General features: G+C 44.8%; 1 protein-coding gene across 1 annotated transcript in view; it reads left to right on the top strand.

Annotated features, from left to right (window-relative positions):
• The first annotated feature begins 9,253 nt into the window (after nt 1-9,253).
• Nucleotides 9,254-19,874, top strand: part of ahsa1b (AHA1, activator of heat shock protein ATPase homolog 1b) — a 37,554-nt gene continuing 26,933 nt past the window's right edge. The window contains exon 1 of the mRNA XM_055640169.1: nt 9,254-9,643. Coding sequence (XP_055496144.1) covers nt 9,564-9,643 — 80 coding nt within the window. The 5' untranslated portion in view covers nt 9,254-9,563. The remainder of the gene's footprint in view (nt 9,644-19,874) is intronic.

Genomic DNA, 19,874 nt, shown 5'->3' with positions numbered 1-19,874 from the left:
TTCGGCCCTTCGAGCCAGCACCGCCATTCAATGTGATCATGGCTGATCATCCACAATCAGTAGCCCGTTCCTGCCTTCTCCCCATATCCCCTGACTCCGCTATCTTTAAGAGCACTATCTAGCTCTCTTGAAAGCATCCAGAGAAGCTGCTTTCACTGAGGCAGAGAATTCCACAGACTCACCACTCTCTGTGAGAAAAAGTGTTTCCTCGTCTCCATTCTAAATGGCTTACTCCTTATTATTAAACTGTGGTCTCTGGTTCTGGACTCCCCCAACATCGGGAACATGTTTCCTGCCTCTAGCGTGTCCAAACCCTTAATAATTATATGTTTCAATGTAATCCCCCTCATCCTCAACTCCAGAGTGTACAAACCCAGCTGCTCCATTCTCTCATCACTCTGATGTAAGTTAGTCTTCGTCTCATCTGTCCACAAGACGTTTTTCCAGAACTGGTTGCTCTTTTAAGTACTTCTTGGTAAACTGTAACCTGGCCATCCCGGGAATTAACCTTGTGAACCTATGCTGCACTCCCTCAATAGCAAGAAAGTCCTTCCTTAAGTTTGGAGACCAAAACTGCACACAATACTCCAGGTGTGGTCTCACTAGAACTCTGTACAACTGCAGAAGGACCTCTTTGCTTCGATACTCAATTCCTCTTGTTATGAAGGCCAACATGTCATTAGCTTTCTTCACTGCCTGCTGTACCTGCATGCTTACTTTCATAGACTGATGTACAAGGACCCCCAGATCCCGTTGCACTTCCCCTTTTCCCAACTTGACGGCATTTAGATAGTAATCTGCCTTCCTGTTTTTGCTACCAAAGTCGATAACCTCACATTTATCCGCATTAAACTTCATCTGCCATGCATCTGCCCATTCCCCCAACCTGTCCAAGTCACCCAGCATTCTCATAGCATCCTCCTCACAGTTCACACTGCCACCCAGCTTTGTGTCATCTGCAAATTTGCTAATGTTACTTTGAATCCCTTCATTCAAATCATTGATGTATATTGTATATAGCTGCGTTCCCAGCACCGAGCCTTGCGGTACCCCACTAGTCACTGTCTGCCATTCTGAAAGGGACCCGTTAATCCCTATTCTTTGTTTCCTGTCTGCCAACCACTTCTCTATCCATGTCAGCACTTTACCCCCAATACCATGTGCCCTAATTTTGCCCACTAATGTCCTATGTGGGACCTTATCAAATGCTTTCTGAAAGTCCAGGTACACTACATCCACTGGCTCTCCCTTGTCCATTTTCCTAGTTACATCGAGGGCAAGTGCATTCAAACGTTCATCTTATTTTATCCGAATCATTCCTCGGATCATTCTCGTAAACCTTCTCTGGACACTGCAACACCAGCACATCCCTCCTCAGATGTGGGGCCCAAAACTGGTCCCAACACTCAAAATATGGTCTGACCAGTGACAGCATTACACCCCTTTAAAAAAAATATTGTGCAAATGTCTGAAGAATGGTCTCGACCCAAAACGTCACCCATTACTTCTCTCCAGAGATGCTGCATGTCCTGCTGAGTTACTCCAGCTTTTTGCGTCCATCTTTGGTTTAAACCAGTATCTGCAGCTCCTACCGACTAAAACTGTGCAATGATGCATGCACAGGTGTGTATTTGGTAATGGGCTCTGAAGAGCAAGTCAAGTTGTATGGAGGCACAAGATGTTGGAATTCTGAGCAAAACACAAAGTGCCGGTCAAACGCAACCGGACAGGCAGCATCTGTGGAGGGAATTGAGTGGTGATATTATAGACCCTTCTTTTGTCTGACCCACTGTATTGCTCCAGCACTTTGTTTTTTTCCCACAAGTAACGTTGTATCTGAGCTACTATTTGAGCACAAACATTACCTTTGTTTTTTCCACCCATCTATCTTCAATTTAGAACAAGTTTGAGTCCTAACATTTTTTTTCTCTTCTTTTCACCTAGCCATTCTCTCTCCAGAGATGCTACCTGACCTGTGCCAATGTAAAAGATATTTGAACAGTTGCATGGAACGGAAAGATGTAGAGGGGTATGGGGCAAATGCGGGCAGGTGTGACTACATGGCGCATCTTGGTCAGCATAGGCAAGTAGGACACATGCGCCTGCTTCCATCCAACAGGCCTCTAATATTTCCATTGCACTTCCAGTGAGAGTAAACGTTGGGCACTCTCTCCCCTCAATAGAGCGGAACCCCAGTTGCAGGTTGTAGTTAAGGGATATGATATAGTTCGAATTATGGAGACATGGCTCCAGAGTGACCAATGCTGGGAGCTAAACATCCCTGGCTGGGAACTGAACATGCAGGGGTATTCGATATTCAGGAAGGATAGACAGAGAGGAAGAGGAGGTGGGTGGCATTGCTGGTTAAAGAGGAGAAGAGGAAATTAATGCAATAGCAAGGAGAGACATAGAAAATTGGTGCAGGAGTAGGCCATTCGGCCCTTCGAGACATTAGCTTGGATGCTGTAGAATCGGTATGGGTAGAACTGCGAAATAGCAAATGGCAGAAAACGCTTTTTGGAGTTGTATACAGACCACCAAACAGCAGTAGGGAGGTTGGGGATGGCATCAAGCAGGTAATTACGGATGCGTGTAGCCAAGGTACAGCGGATATCAAGGGTGACTTTAATCAACATATAGATTGGGTCAACCAAATTGGTAACAGTGCTGAGGAGGATTATGTAGGTAAGAACTGCAGACGCTGGTTTAAATTGAAGGTAGACACAAAATGCTGGAGTAACTCAGCTGGACAGGCAGCATGTCTGGAGAGACGGAATGGGTGACGTTTCGGGTCGAGACCGTTCTTCAGGCTGATGTCAGGGGAGTGGGCGGGACAGAGATAGAATGTAGTTGGAGACATTAAGACTGGTGGGAGAACTGGGAATGGGGGAGGGGATGGAGAGAGAGGGAAAGCAAGGGCTATTTGAAATTAGAGAAGTCAATGTTCATACTGCTGGAGTGCAAGCTACCAAAGGAAAATATGAGGTGCTGTTCCTCCATTTTGCGCTGGGCATTACTCTGACAATGGAGGAGGCCCAGGACAGAATGGGAAGGGGAGTTAAAGTGCTGAGCAGCCGGGAGATCAGGTAGGTTAAGGCGAAGAGTGTGGAGGTGTTCAGCAAAACGATCGCCAAAAATGAATTTGCGATGGGTTTTTAAACCAATTTATAGAGGAACCGACTAGAAGGCAGGCCATCCTAGACTGGGTATTGTATTATGAGGGAGGATTAGTTAGTGATCTTGTTGTGCAAAGCCCCTTGGGCAACAGTGACCACAATATGGTGGAATTCTGCATTAGGATGGACAGTGACACGGTTAGTTCAGAGACCAGGGTCCTGAACTTAAATAAAGGAGACTTAGAAGGTATGAGACAGGAATTGGCTAGTATAGACTGGCAAATTATACTTAAAGGGTTGACAGTGGAGATGCAATGGCGAAGATTTAAAGACAGGCAGCATCTGTGGAGGGAATTGAGTGGTGATATTATACACCCTTCTTTTGTCTGACCCACTGTATTGCTCCAGCACTTTGTTTTTTTCCCACAAGTAACGTTGTATCTGAGCTACTATTTGAGCACAAACATTACCTTTGTTTTTTCCACCCATCTATCTTCAATTTAGAACAAGTTTGAGTCCTAACATTTTTTTTCTCTTCTTTTCACCTAGCCATTCTCTCTCCAGAGATGCTACCTGACCTGTGCCAATGTAAAAGATATTTGAACAGTTGCATGGAACGGAAAGATGTAGAGGGGTATGGGGCAAATGCGGGCAGGTGTGACTACATGGCGCATCTTGGTCAGCATAGGCAAGTAGGACACATGCGCCTGCTTCCATCCAACAGGCCTCTAATATTTCCATTGCACTTCCAGTGAGAGTAAACGTTGGGCACTCTCTCCCCTCAATAGAGCGGAACCCCAGTTGCAGGTTGTAGTTAAGGGATATGATATAGTTCGAATTATGGAGACATGGCTCCAGAGTGACCAATGCTGGGAGCTAAACATCCCTGGCTGGGAACTGAACATGCAGGGGTATTCGATATTCAGGAAGGATAGACAGAGAGGAAGAGGAGGTGGGTGGCATTGCTGGTTAAAGAGGAGAAGAGGAAATTAATGCAATAGCAAGGAGAGACATAGAAAATTGGTGCAGGAGTAGGCCATTCGGCCCTTCGAGATATTAGCTTGGATGCTGTAGAATCGGTATGGGTAGAACTGCGAAATAGCAAATGGCAGAAAACGCTTTTTGGAGTTGTATACAGACCACCAAACAGCAGTAGGGAGGTTGGGGATGGCATCAAGCAGGTAATTACGGATGCGTGTAGCCAAGTTACAGCGGTTATCAAGGGTGAATTTAATCAACATATAGATTGGGTCAACCAAATTGGTAACAGTGCTGAGGAGGATTATGTAGGTAAGAACTGCAGACGCTGGTTTAAATTGAAGGTAGACACAAAATGCTGGAGTAACTCAGCTGGACAGGCAGCATGTCTGGAGAGACGGAATGGGTGACGTTTCGGGTCGAGACCGTTCTTCAGGCTGATGTCAGGGGAGTGGGCGGGACAGAGATAGAATGTAGTTGGAGACATTAAGACTGGTGGGAGAACTGGGAATGGGGGAGGGGATGGAGAGAGAGGGAAAGCAAGGGCTATTTGAAATTAGAGAAGTCAATGTTCATACTGCTGGAGTGCAAGCTACCAAAGGAAAATATGAGGTGCTGTTCCTCCATTTTGCGCTGGGCATTACTCTGACAATGGAGGAGGCCCAGGACAGAATGGGAAGGGGAGTTAAAGTGCTGAGCAGCCGGGAGATCAGGTAGGTTAAGGCGAAGAGTGTGGAGGTGTTCAGCAAAACGATCGCCAAAAATGAATTTGCGATGGGTTTTTAAACCAATTTATAGAGGAACCGACTAGAAGGCAGGCCATCCTAGACTGGGTATTGTATTATGAGGGAGGATTAGTTAGTGATCTTGTTGTGCAAAGCCCCTTGGGCAACAGTGACCACAATATGGTGGAATTCTGCATTAGGATGGACAGTGACACGGTTAGTTCAGAGACCAGGGTCCTGAACTTAAATAAAGGAGACTTAGAAGGTATGAGACAGGAATTGGCTAGTATAGACTGGCAAATTATACTTAAAGGGTTGACAGTGGAGATGCAATGGCGAACATTTAAAGACTACATGGATGAATGTTCCCAATGTTGGGCGAGTCCAGAACCAGGGGCCACAGTCTTAGAATAAAGGGGAAGCCATTTAAGACTGAGGTGAGAAAAAGCTTTTTCACCCAGAGTTGTGAACTTGTGGAATTCCCTGCCACAGAGGGCAGTGGAGGCCAAGTCACTGGATGGATTTAAGAGAGAGTTAGATAGATCTCTAGGGGCTGGTGGAATCAAGGGATATGGGGAGAAGGCAGGCACGGGTTATTGATTGGGGACGATCAGCCATGATCACAATGAATGGCGGTGCTAGCTCAAAGGGCCAAATGGCCTCCTCCTGCACCTATTTTCTATGTTTCTAAGGCGGCTCAACCGTGGCTGATGAGGGAAGTCAAGGGTAGTGTTAAAGCCAAGGAAGAGGCATATACATTTGCCAGAAGAAGTGGCAAACCAGAGGACTGGGTGAAACTTAGAACAGAGGAGGACAAAGGGGTTAATTAAGAGGGGGAAAAAAAGAGCATGAAAGAAAACTTGCAGGGAATATAAAAACTGTAAAAAGTTTCTTTAGGTATGTAAAAAGGAAAAAAATGAGTGAAGACCACTGTAGGTCCCTTACAGTCAGAGAAAAGTGAATTTATTTTGGGAAACAAGGAAATGGCAGAACAGTTAAACAAGTACTTTAGTTTTGTCTTCACTGAGGAAGACACTAACAATCTCCCGGAAATACTAGGGGACCGAGGATCTAGTGGGAGGGATGAACTAAAGCGAATCCACAATACTCAGAAAATGCTGTTGGGTAAACTGTTGGGACTGAAGGCAGATAAATCCCCAGGGCCTGATGGTCTGCATCCCAGAGTACTCAAGGAGGTGGCCCTAGAAATCGTGGCTGTATTGGTGATCATTTTTCAATGTTCTCTCGACTCTGGATTAGTTCCTGTGGACTGCAGGGTAGCCAATGTAACTTCACTTTTTAAGAAAGGAGGGAAAACTGGGAATTATTGACCAGTTAACCTTACATCGGTAGTGGGAAATATTACGGAATCGATTATTAAAGATGTTACAGCAGCACATTTGGAAAGCAGTGACAGGCTCTGTCAAAGTCTGCATGGATTTATGAAGGGGAAATCATGCTTGACTAATCTTTTGGAATTTTTGAGGATGTAACAAGTAGAATGGATAAGGGGGAGCCAGTGGATGTGGTGTATCTGGACTTTCAAAAAGCCTTTGACAAGGTCCCACACAAGAGATTAGTGTGCAAAATTAGAGCACATGGTATGAGGGTTGGGTATTGACATGGATAGAGAACTGGTTGGCAGACAGGAAGCAAAGAGTAGGAATCAACGGGTCCTTTTCAGAATGGCAGGCAGTGACCAGTGGGGTGCCACAAGACCCCAGTTGTTTACAATATATATTAACGATTTAGACGAGAGAATTTAATGTAACATCTCTGAGCTTGCGGATGACACAAAGCTGGGTGGCAGTGTGAGCTGCAAGGAGGATGCTATGAGGCTACAGGGTGACTTGTATAGGTTGGGTGAGTGGGCAGATGCTGTATAATGTGGATAAATGTGAGGTTATCCACTTTGGTGGCAAAAACAGGAAGGCAGATTATTATCTGAATGGTGTCCGATTAAGAGAAGGACAGATGCAACAAGACCTGGGTGTGCTTGTACATTAGACACTGAAGGTAAGCATGCACATACAGCAGGAAGAGAAGCCAATGGTATGTTGGTGTTCAATGCGAGGATTTGAATTTTGGAGCAAGGAGGTCCTACTGTAGTTGTACAGGGCCCTGATGAGACCGCACATGGAGTATTGTGGGCAATTTTGGTCTCCTAATTTGAGGAAGGACATTATTGCTATTGAGGGAATGCAGCATAGGTTCACAAGATTAATTCCTGGGATGGCGGGACTGATGTATAATGAAAGAATGGGTCACAACTGAGATGAGGAAAAACTTTTTCACCCAGTGAGTTGTGAATTGGTGAATTCTCTGCCACAGTAGGCATTGGAGGCCAATTCACTGGATGTTTTCAAGAGAGTTAGATTTAGCTCTTGGTGCTAACGGAATCAAAGGATATGGGGAGAAAGGAGGAACGGGGTACTGAATGTGGATGATCAGCCATGATCATATTGTCTGTCTGAAGTCCTCCACCATAGTCCCCTTGCCCAAAAAAACCAACATCTCCAGCCTCAACGACTACCGGCCAGTCGCACTCACACCAGTGGTGATGAAGTGTTTTGAAAAACTGGTCCGGGGTCATATCACATCACTCCTGCCCCGAAGCTTTGACCCCCACCAGTTTGCGTACAGAGCAAATAGATCTACAGAGGACGCTGTAGCCACAGCTCTCCATGCTGCACTGTCTCACCTGGAGCAGCGGGGGAGCTACGTGCGGATGCTCTTTGTGGACTACAGCTCTGCTTTTAATACCATCCTTCCCCACAAACTGGTGGACAAACTGGGGGACTTGGGACTTCCACACTCCACCTGCATGTGGATAAATAGCTTCCTGTCGGGTCGCAGCCAGAGAGTCAGAGTGGGCCATCATACATCCACGGCCCTCAGCCTCAGTACCGGCTCTCCACAGGGCTGCGTACTGAGCCCCCTGCTCTACACCATCTACACACATGACTGCACCCCCGCCCACCACAGCAACACCATTGTCAAATTTGCGGATGACACTACGGTGGTGGGACTCATCTCCGGGGGGGACGAGTACGCCTACCGGGATGAGGCGGAGCAGCTGACAGTGTGGTGTGAAGAAAATAACCTGCTCCTCAACACCTTAAAGACAAAGGAATTAATAATAGACTTTAGGAAGAATAAAACGGACATGGTACCATTGACTATCAGAGGGGACTGTGTGGAGAGGGTGGCGGATTTCCGCTTCCTGGGAATCCATATTGAGGAGGACCTGACGTGGAGCGTGAACACCACTGCGCTGCTGAAAAAGGTCCAGCAGAGACTGCACTTCCTGAGGGTGCTCAGGAAGAATAACATCACTCAGAGACTGCTGCTGTCCTTTTATCGGTGCTCCATTGAGAGCATACTAACATACTGTGTATGCGTGTGGTACACCAGCTGCACAGCGGCTCAGAGGAAAGCGCTCCAGAGGGCCATTGACAACGCCCAGAGGATTGTCGGCTGCCCTCTCCTTACCTTGGAGGACTTACACAGTTCCCGCTGCACCAAAAAATCCCAGAGTATCATAAAGGACATTTCCCACCCCGGACACTCCCTGTTTGAACTGTTGCCGTCAGGCAGACGGTACAGATCTACAAGGACAAGGACGAACAGACTAAAAAACAGTTTTTACCCCACTGCTATAAAAGCACTAAATGTAGCCGCCAAGTAAAAGAGGGGCCAGACATACTAAGGGAATGTGGTACACTGTGAAATCGACAGAAGGATGGAGGGTTGGGTGTTTATGCATGCTATTTTCGTGATATTTATTTTAGTTGTTTATCTTTTAATATTTTATCTTGTATGTATCGTTAGCTTTTAGAAATGTTTGAATGGTGCACTGACTGGCTGATATTTTTTAATTTCGTTGTACATGGTTCATGTTACAATGACAATAAAGAAACTATTCTATTCTATTCTATTCTATATTAGGTGCTGGCTCGAATGGCCAATGGCCCACTCCTGCACCTATTGTCTATGTTGCGGGTGGTGTTTTTAGAAGTTACACCCCGGAAATGTAACGTCCAGAAGGTTCTAGCACTTTCCATGGGGGCGGAGGCTCCAGGGAGGGCGTGAAAGTCCGTCAGTGTCATCAATCACAGAGCGGACAATGCCAAAAGAAGAAACTAAATCCACAAGTTAGATAGTTAATGAAATGAAACTTGATGTTGAATAGAGAAAACGTGCGAGTGCGGAAATGATCTGACGTCAATGGTCACCGGCGGCCGAGGTGGAGATGGTGGGTGCGGGGCGGAAGTGCGTCTTACGTCACGGCGTTTTAGATACTCCCCCCCCCCTCCTCCCCCCTCCCTCCCCTTTGCGACGCTCTTCGTGCGCAACACCACTTCCGCCCCGCACCGGCCGTCTCCAACGCAGCCGTCGGTCGCCGTGTGAGGGGAGGGGGTGCACTTCCTCCCCGCACCTGACGCCACTGAGCGTGTGCGTGTTGCGGACAAAGGGCAGGCTGCGGCGGCGCTGACGTCACGGGTTTCTAGCATGTTCTGACGGCGACCGGATAAAGGTTGGAGGAGGCGGCCGCGGCGGCGGGACGAGGAAGACAGCCGCCGCTCCGGGGCAAAGAGCCGCTCGCCAGCTGCGCTCTGGCTCTTCCCCTTCCCTCAGCCGGCCCAGGCCCCTCACGCTGACAGCAGGGACACTTCTACGTTCTCCATTTATTACTATTTGTATTTATTGGTTGGATCTGCACCGGCGTCGAGTCGCTGTCACGATGGCCAAGTGGGGACAGGGCGACCCGCGCTGGATCGTGGAGGAGCGGGCCGACGCCACTAACGTCAATAACTGGCATTGGTGAGGCGATGTGATCTCTGTACACTTCATCTCCCTATCCCTCCCTAATCAACGTTTATAGACACCCTCTCCCCATACCCCTCATTCAACCTTTATAAACTGACCCCCACCCCTCTTCACTTCATCTGCTATCCCCCCCATTCAACCTTTTTGCATATACCCCCCTAACCCCTCCCCATTTAACCTTTATACACATATCCCTCTCACTTCACCTACTTATCCCTCCCCATTTAACATTTATACTTGCATCCCTCTCACTTCACCTACTTATCCCTCCCCATTCAGTCATTATACATATACCCCACTCCTCTAACTTAATCTCCCTGACCCTCATCATTCAACCTTTGTACATGTACTCTTTCCCCATACCCCTCACTCAACCTTTATACATATACCCCATGCTTAACTTCATATTAGATTAGATTAGATAGCCTTGTATCTATCCCTCCTCACTCAACCTTTATACATATAGTCAAGAGAGTTATAGCCGATCCCTCTAACTTCATCTGCCGATCTGCCCTCCCCCCTTCAACTTTTATTCATGTACCTCCCCCATGACCTTTATACACACATATCCCCATAACCTCTCCCCATTCAACATTTATGCACCTACTCCCTCACTCAACCCTTATCTACTTAACCCCCACCCCTCCCTCTAACTTCATCTGCCTATCCCTTCCCAGCAAAGAGGTCCTTCTGCAGTTGTACAGGGCACTAGTGAGACCACACCTGGAGTATTGTGTGCAGCTTCCGAATTTGAGGAAGGACATTTTTGCTATTGAGGGAATGCAGCGTAGGTTCATAAGGTTAATACCCAGGATGGCGGGACTGTCGTATGCTGAGAGAATGGAGAGGCTGGGCTTGTATACTCTGGAATTTAGAGGGATGAGAGGGCATCTTATTTGAAACATATAAGATTATTAAGGGTTTGCACATGCTAGAGGCAGGAAACATGTTCCCGATGTTGGAGGAGTCCAGAACCAGGGACAACAGTGGTGCTGGCTCGAATGACTCCTACACCTATTGTCTATTCAAATTCCGTACACATACCCCCTCTCCATACCCTTCATTCAACCTTTATACATGTACCCCCCTCCCTCTACATCTGCCTATCCCTCCTCCCCATTCAACTTTATACACATACTCCCTCCCTAACACCCCCTCATGCATCTTTTATACATATACCCCTCACTTAACCTTGAAACACTTACCCCTCCCCTAATTCAATCTTTATACAATTACCCTCATTAAACCTTTATACACTTATACCCCCTCCCCTCATTCAATCTTTGTACACTTACCACCTCCCTCCCATCCTTCAATCAACCTTTATACATATATCCCTTCCCTCATCCCTCATTCGACCTTGCATATGTATCTTTTGTCATTATCTACTCTGGTGCAGGTATATGGTAGGTATATGTGGTGCTTTTTATCATTTCAGAATTAGTGCTAAGTATACTTTAATGCACTACCCCCACAAGACATAGTTTTACAACATTTTTTGGCATCAAATTTGGGAGAGGAGGAGGAGAGAGGGGGGTATCTGGGAGTCGGTTGGAGGGTGATCTAATTGAGTTATAAAAGGTTTTGGTGGTGTCAGTAAAGAGAATGTTTCCATTTGTGTGGAGGAGCATGATTAAAATTTATAAAGGAAAAATAATGACGAGGAAGCATGTGGGAATTTAAAAAACACCATACCTGTATGTAAAGAGTGGTGATCATGTGGAACAAGTTACCAGAGGAATTGGCTGAGATGAACTGTCTAATGCATTTCGGGGAGACGGGAAATAGAAGCCTGTAGTGATGGGTTTAGATGAGGAATTGGATCCTCGACTTCCTCATCCACAGACCACAGTCAATTCAAATTGGCAGAAATACTTCATCCTCAGTAACAATCAGTACGAGAGCACCCCAAGGCTGCGTGCTCAGCCCCCTGCTTTATTCACTATACCCATGACTGTGTAGCCGGACATAGTGCAAATTCCATCAAGTTCGCCGACGACACCACTGTTGTTGGATGAATTACAGATGGCGATGAGTCGGAGCATAGAAGTGAGATTGACCGATTGACAAAATGATACCAGCACAACAACCTGGCACACAACATCAGTAAAACCAAGGAACTGCTTGTGGACTTTGGAAGGGGAAGGATGAGGACCCACAATCCTGTTTATATCAATGGGATGATGGTGGAGAGGGTCAAAAACTTCAAATTCCTGGGCATACATATTTCCGAAGATCTTTCCTGGACCCAGCATACTGATGTAATTATAAAGAAATTATCAGAGCCTCTACTTCCTGAGAAGATTACAGAAATTCGGTATATCAAAGAGGATTCTCCTGAACTTCTACAGGAGCACAGTAGAGAGCATACTGACTGGTTGCATCGTGGCCTGGTTCGGCAACTTGAACCTCCAGCAGTGGAAAAGACTGCAAAAAGTTGTGACCACTGCCCAGTTCATCACTGGCTTTGACCTCCCCATCATCGATGGGATCTATCGAAGTCGTTGCCTCAAAAAGGCAGCCAACATCATCAAAGACCCAAACCATCATGGCCTCGCACTCATTCACCATTGCCATTGGGAAGAAGATACAGGAGCCTGAAAACTGTAACATTCAGGAACAGCTTCTTTCCTACAGCCATTGTCGTGGTTTAGGGACTCGGGGTTGGATATGATGACACAGACACAGAGAATTCCACAAGAAGACGAAAGCCTTTATTTGCAAACATCGACTGGAACATTCAGAGATGATACCACCTGTCCGTTCTCTAATTGCTCTCCGACTACAGAAACGGGCTGCTTTTTATTACAGTTTCACCCATATCTTTTCTACCTTATCTTGCATGCTGCACTTCTTTCGCATTAATCTATCTTCGATTCTAATATTCTCTGTCTCACCACCATTAACGTCCGACCTTGGTTCAGTCTTATTAAACTTTACATTTCCCCTCGTATCTCTCCCTCTTTCGCCACCCTTAAATTCCAACTGTTACTCTAATCTCCCAGCTATGTCTACTTTGCCACCCTTATGCTCTAGCTACAGCCAAGGTACATACACCATATTTTAATGTTACATATTAGTTTTTAAAAGTTGAGTACAAAGATACAAATGTATTTATTAAGAATACAAAGATGCAAAAGTAGAAATAAGTAACTTGTTTAGTGTCTTGATTACTAGATAAATGATTTAATTAAATGCTGCTAAATGGCTAACAATCACGTGAGGCTACTCTAAAATAAGCTGATATCTGATTACGTAAAATAGCTGACTGCTGCTATGATAAATGTTTTAATTAAGCTATGTATTCTTCTATATAACTTCCATACCATCAGGCTGTTAAACGACAACAAATAAGCTCTGATCTACAACAGACTATTATTATTATTGCACTATATTTGTTTATTGAGTATGTGTGCATGTGTATATATACACCCACTGAACTTTCTTTCTCCCGTTATGTACTATTTGTACATATTCTGTTGTGCTGCAGCAAGTAAGGATTTCATTGTCCTCTCTGGGACGTATGACCATAAAACAGTCTTGACTCTTGAAAGATGTGAGGAGAATACTATGGACAACAGTAGAGGCATGCATCAAAACATAAGTGCTGGAGGAACACAACGAGTCATCTGGGGTGGGAATAGGCTGGTGTCGTTTTGGGTCGGGATCCTTCTTCCTGATTCCTACTGGCATGTATCTGTTAACATGAATGACTTTGGGAAGGGAATCCAGAAATCGGAAGTGGAAAAAGACTTGGGAGTGCTGGTGCAGGATTCCCAAAAAGTTAATCTGCAAGTCGAATCGGTAGTAAAGAAAGGAAACTCAATGCTAGCATTTATTTCAAGAGGGCTTGTATACAAAAACAGGGATGCAATGCTGAAGCTCTAAGGCGCTGGTAAGGCCGCATTTGGAATATTGTGAGCCAATTTTGGGCACCATATCCGAGGAGGGTTGTGCTGGCTCTGGAGAGGGTCCAGTGGAGGTTTACGAGAATGATCCCAAGAATGAGTAGGTTAACCTATGGTGAGCATTTCTCGGCACTGGGCCTGTACTCGCTGGAGTTTAGAAGAATGAGGGGGACCTCATTGAAACATACAGAATAGTGAAAGGCTTGGATAGAGTCGCTGTGGAGAGGATGTTTCCACTGGTGGGAGAGTAGGACAAGAGGTCATAGCCTCAGAATTAAAGGACTTTCTTTTAGGAAGGAGATGATAATATATTTCTTTAGTCAGAGGGTGGTGAATTTGTGGAATTATTTGCCACAGAAGGCTGTAGAGGCCGAGTCTGTGGATATTTTTAAGGCAGAGATGTATAAAATCTTGATTAGTACATATATCAGAGGTTATAGAAAGAAGGCAGGAGAATGGGGTTCGGAGGGCGAGATAGATCAGCCCTGATTGAATGGCAGAGTAGACTTGATGGGCAGAATGGTCTAATTCTACTCCTATCACATGACTATATGACCTTTGTGCTGTCCTTTGCAACTTTATTGAACTCTATATTTTTTAATCTATTTTCCCTTTCACTTTGTTTTTACTCTTGCTTTTCCATTTCTGTTCTCCATTTCCTCTCTCTCATTGTTTGTTTTTGTTTTCTCTTCTCTTGTGTTTTTCTGCTTTTTTTACTGGTGCTGTTAAACTGAATAAGGATCTTTTTAAGGGGCAGGATTGGGAATGGTGCTCTCAAAAGACTGCTATTTGACGATTGTCATTTCCTATATATAATGTTTCTGGGCTTGCTGCCACCACTTTTTAAAAATAAAACATAAGGACCTCATTAGTTGTGAGGTATGTTTATTATCCTCCCCCATGCCTCCCACTCCCTCTTTCCTCCCTCTACTCCCTTGTGGTTTGTATGGGTTTTAGTTTTGTTTTTTTGCCTGAAAAGTGATTGGGATCACTGTTGCCAATTCTACCTAAACATCTTGTGGTGATATGGTTTGTGGAAATATTACATTTTATGTGATTTACATTAGACTTCAGTAAATAGGAGGTTGAAGTTGAGGAAAAATAAATTTGTTCCATCTCCAATAGTTGAAATCCAATCCCAGGTGGAAATTTGATTGAATGTTTCTTTTTGGATGAAAATTTACAATATTTTCATGATTTGTACTGTTTCTTTTCTTTGGATCTTTATTAGCATTTGACAATTCATGAATGTGTAAAACAGATTTGAATTGTATATCTTCTGGATTAAACCCAATCTAAACTCCAGAGTTTGAGTTTAGAGACACAGCATGGAAGCAGGCCATTTGGCCCTTCATTCTGCCCATTGAACACACATTTGCGCTAGTCCCATGTTATCCCATTTTCTCATTCACTCAATACATGCAAGGTAATTTACAGAGGCCAAATAACCTGCAAACCCGCAGGTCTTTAGGATGTGTGAAGAAACCAAAGCACCTAGAGGAAACCTCAGTCAAGGGAGAACATGCAAACTCCACACAGACAGTACCCAAAGTCAGGATCAGACTCTGGTTTCTGTTGCTATGACGCAGTAGTTCTACCGGCTGAGCCATTGTGCCACCTGTGTATTCTCCTTGTGACACTTACACACTTGGTCATGGTTTATGTGAAGGACGATGCACTGATAACTTGCGAGGCATTGGATGTTGCAATGCGAGTCATTTAGGAGAGGTAATTACATTTTGAGATTCTAAGTTTGGTGGTGGTGAAAAGTTTGCAAAATATGTCATGGTCCTAGATTTATGCAAAATATGCCCAACTTGTCGATGCTGACCAAGGTGCCTTGCTGAGCTAGTTCCATTTGCTTGCATTTGGCCGTTATCCTTGAAAAAACCTTCCAACGATACGATAGAACTTTATTTCCCCAGGAGGGAAATTGATCTGCCAAAGTCATAAATACATGAAACATGAAATTAAAGTAACAAGTGGAGAGTATTGGGGGGGGGTCAGCCTATCCCACGACAGAAAGGGGAGGAGTTGTATAGTTTGATAGTCACGAGGAAGAAGGATCTCCTGTGGCATTCTGTCCTGCATCTTGGTGGAACCAGTCCGTTGCTGAAGGTACCCTGCAGGTTGATTAGTGTGTCCTGGAGGGGGTGAGCTGTATTGTCCAAGATGCTCCGCAGTTTGAGGAGCATCCTCCCCTTGAGGACCACCTCCCATGAGTGCAACTCCATCCCCGGGACGGAGCCAGCCATCCTGATGAGTTTGTTAATCCTATTGGCATCCGTGGACTTTGCCCTGCTGCCCTAGCACATGACAGCGAAGAAGATGGCACTGTCTACCATCGATTGGTAGAACATCTGCAGCATTTAGGTCGTCTACACTAAGCCCACTTGTCTGCATTAGGGTTATGCCTCTTTTTAAAAAAAAAAACACATAATTTTCTCCCCCTTAAAACAAAGCTCTTTGTTTTTGACTATCAAAACTAAATGTGGCTATCATGATCTTGTATACCTCCATCAGCCATTCACGCCTCAACCACTATTGCTTGAGCAAAAACAAGCTTGGCTTATTTATTGTCTCCACCTTAACACGAGACCTCTAATCCAGCTGAATGTCCTGGTGAATCTCCACTGCACTTGAGCATAATCACAGCCTTCCTGCAGTGTTGAGATGAGAGCTACATAAAATATTCCAATTTACAGAGTTGCAGTACAATATCCCAATGTTGTGTTCAGACCTGTGAAGGCACGTATGCTGAATGCCGCCTTCACCCTGTGTTGCCATTTTCAGGGAGCAATGGACTTGGAGCCCCTTGCTTCCTTCCATTTATTGTACATGTCCTGTATAATTTTACTTCCTAAAAGCAGCACTTACACTTGTCAGGATTAAATTCCACCTGCCAAAAAAGGACTCGATGTGCTGGAGTAACTCAGCAGGTCTGGCAGCATCTCTGGAGAACATTGATAGGTGATGATTCAGGTCGAGAGACCCTTTTTCAGACAACTGCCATTCCATCTGTCTATGCTTTGTCCAACTTTTCAACTGATCAATATCCCTGTTTCAGCCTCAAACAACCTTTGCTATCCACAACACGACCAATTTTAGTATAATACAAACATGCTAATTATACCTCTTGCGTTCATGCCAAAGGCATGATCTTTCGCCGAGGATTGCCAGTGTTGGAGCTCCGCCCAGCTCGGCCTGTGGACTTCAGAAGCTGCGGTCTCCGGTAGGAAGCGCCGATTCGGATACTCCCAAGCCGCTGAGAATGTTCTTCTGTTCCGACGTTGGAGTTCCATCATTCTGACGCGAGCGCGTTGCGGTGACTGCGGAAGCCTCTATTAGGCCCCGACTACGGGTGAACAAAACTAAGAGGACTGAACTTTGTTGCCTTCCCTCTCAGTGGGGAAATGTTAATTCCGCTGTGGGGGGATGTTTTTAGGTTAAATTCTATAGTGTTGTGTTTATCTTATTTGTGTGCTGCATGGTAACTCAAATTTCACTGCACCAATTGGTGTATGTGACAATAAATGCCCTTTATCCTTTGAAAAAATGTATATTACAAACTCGTTTGCAGCACCAGTAATGCAATGGTGGGTCAATCTTCTAATTAGAAAAACTTCTTTCCACTGCTACCCTCTTAATTCCTCAAATCCTGTTCACCATCTACTAAAGTCAGGAGTATGATTGAGTACTCTCCAATTGCCTGGATATGGTGCAGCTTCAACATGAGGACAAAGCAACCCAAACCGTTCTGTTGCTCACTGAACCCATGCACAGTGTAGCTGTTTGGTGGCAAAAACAGGAAGGCAGATTATTGCATGAATGGTATCAAGTTGGGAAAAGGGGAAGTACAAGGAGATCTGGGGGGTCTTTGTTCATCAGTCACTGAAAGTAGGCATGCAGGTACAGCAGGCAGTGAAGAAAGCTAATGGCATGTTGGCCTTCATAACAAGAGGAATTGAGTATCGGAGCGAAGAGGTCCTTCTGCAGTTGTACAGAGTCCTAGTGAGACCACACCTGGAGTATTGTGCGCAGTTTTGGTCTCCAAACATAAGGAAGGACTTTCTTGCTATTGAGGGAGTGCAGCATAGGTTCACAAGGTTAATTCCCGGGATGGCGGGATTGTCATATGTTGATAGAATGGAGCGGCTGGGCTTGTATACTCTGGAATTTAGGATGAGAGGGGATCTTATTGAAACATATAAGATTATGGAGATGCTAGAGGCAGGAAACATGTTCCCCATGTTGGGCGAGTCCAGAACCAGGGGCCACAGTTTACGAATAAGGGGTGGACCATTTAGAATTCTCTGCCTCAGAAGGCAGTGGAGGCCAATTCTTTGGATGCTTTTAAGAGAGAGTTAGATAGAGCTCTTAAAGATAGGGGAGTCGGGGGACATGGTGAGAAGGCAGGAACAGGGTACTGATTGTGGATGATCACATTAAATGGTGGTGCTGGCTCGAGGGGCCGAATGGCCTACTCCTACCCCTATTGTCTATTGTTTTTACAATGTACTGGATGCCCTGCAGCAACTTGCCATGACTCCTTTATCAGCATCTTCCAAAACCCCAACCACTTCCAAGTAGGACAACGGCAGCAAAATCAAAGGAAATATCACCACGCGGAATTTGCCCTTCAAAGAATACTGACTGGAAGAAAGACTAGATAGACTCGGCTTGTACTCGTTAGAATTTAGAAGATTGAGGGGGGATCTTATAGAAACGTACAAAATTCTTAAGGGGTTGGACAGGCTAGATGCAGGAAGATTGTTCCCGATGTTGGGGAAGTCCAGGACAAGGGTCACAGTTTAAGGATAATGGGGAAATCCTTTAGGACCGAGATGAGAAAAACATTTTTCACACAGAGTGGTGAATCTGTGGAATTCTCTGCCACAGAAGGTAGTTGAGGCCAGTTCATTGGCTATATTTAAGAGGGAGTTAGATGTATCCCTTGTGGCTAAAGGGATCAGGGGGTATGGAGAGAAGGCAGGTACAGGATACTGAGTTGGATGATCAGCCATGTTCATATTGAATGGTGGTGCAGGCTCAAAGGGCCGAATGGCCTACTCCTGCACCTATTTTCTATGTTTCTATGAACTTGGATCTACATCTCACCGTTCCTCATGGTTATTGGGTCAGATTTCTGGAACACTTCCTAACAGCATTGGTGGTACCCAACCTCAAGGACTGCAGCAGTTCAAGAAAGCAGCTAACCAACATCTTCTTAAGGGCAGGACTCGTGCTGGTGCTATTTGGAGTACTTTCCTAATGTTGGCTTGATTGAAATCACCAGCGGTGATGAATAAGGTATCAGGATTTCCTAACTCTAATGGCAGAACATAATCCGTCCAGTGCTGCCTGTGCATTGACTTGGGGTAGTTTATAGCTGCCAACAAGATTGTAGATAGACACAAAAAGCTGGAGTAACTCAGCGGTATAGGCAGCATCTCTGGAGAGAAGGAATGTGTGACGTTCTGGGTTGCGACCCTTCTTCAGACATAATGATTGAAGATGTGGTTGTAATTCAAGGAACAAAGTATAGTGATCATACAAGTAAGATTTTAATGTCAAACATGGTACCGCTGATTTACGTGGCTGATGTTCGTTCAGCATTGATAGTCAAAACATTTACGATTCAAATCTGATTTTGCAGATTGCAGCACAAAATAGAATTGATTTGAGCATGTTATCAGCAATACAGGTGGAATTGCTATGATGTAAAATTGAGTCATCTGTTGCCATTGTGAAGAATGTCTAATAGTATTAACTATATTTCCTGGATCATAGTTGTACAGCATGGAAACGGGCCATATGGCCCAATTCATGCACGCCAATCTGTGTTTGGCCCATATCCTTCTGAACATTTCCTACCCATGTACATGCCCAAATGTCTTTTAAAAGTAGATATTTTATGAGCCTCAATTACATCCTCTGGTAGCTCGTTCCATATACCCTTTCATGCTTTGAGTGAAAAAGTTGTCCCTCTGGTTCCTGTCAAATTATTCCGCTCTTACCTTAAACTTCTGCCTCTTAGTTCTTGATTTCTCCAACCCTAGAATTTACACTTCCTTAAAATTTAATTGCAATGGAAAGATTTTGGTGTATAATGACATCGTGTGTTTCAACACTTCTTTACGTATAATGCATACATTTTTATATAATGCATACATTATTTTAGAGCAAGCTTTAAAAACATTTATAGAATGGAAAATTGTTGAAATTGGTATAATCTGTTCAAAGGACAATGAATGCTTCATCTAAAGTGGCGAGTAGAGATTATTATTTGAGACCTATTGCATTTGCTGCCGTAAATT

Source organism: Leucoraja erinacea, chromosome 9 (genome assembly GCF_028641065.1).
Source record: "Leucoraja erinacea ecotype New England chromosome 9, Leri_hhj_1, whole genome shotgun sequence".
Taxonomy (NCBI): domain Eukaryota; kingdom Metazoa; phylum Chordata; class Chondrichthyes; order Rajiformes; family Rajidae; genus Leucoraja; species Leucoraja erinaceus.
Note: the sequence above shows the minus strand (reverse complement) of the source record. Positions and strands in the feature narration are given on the sequence as shown.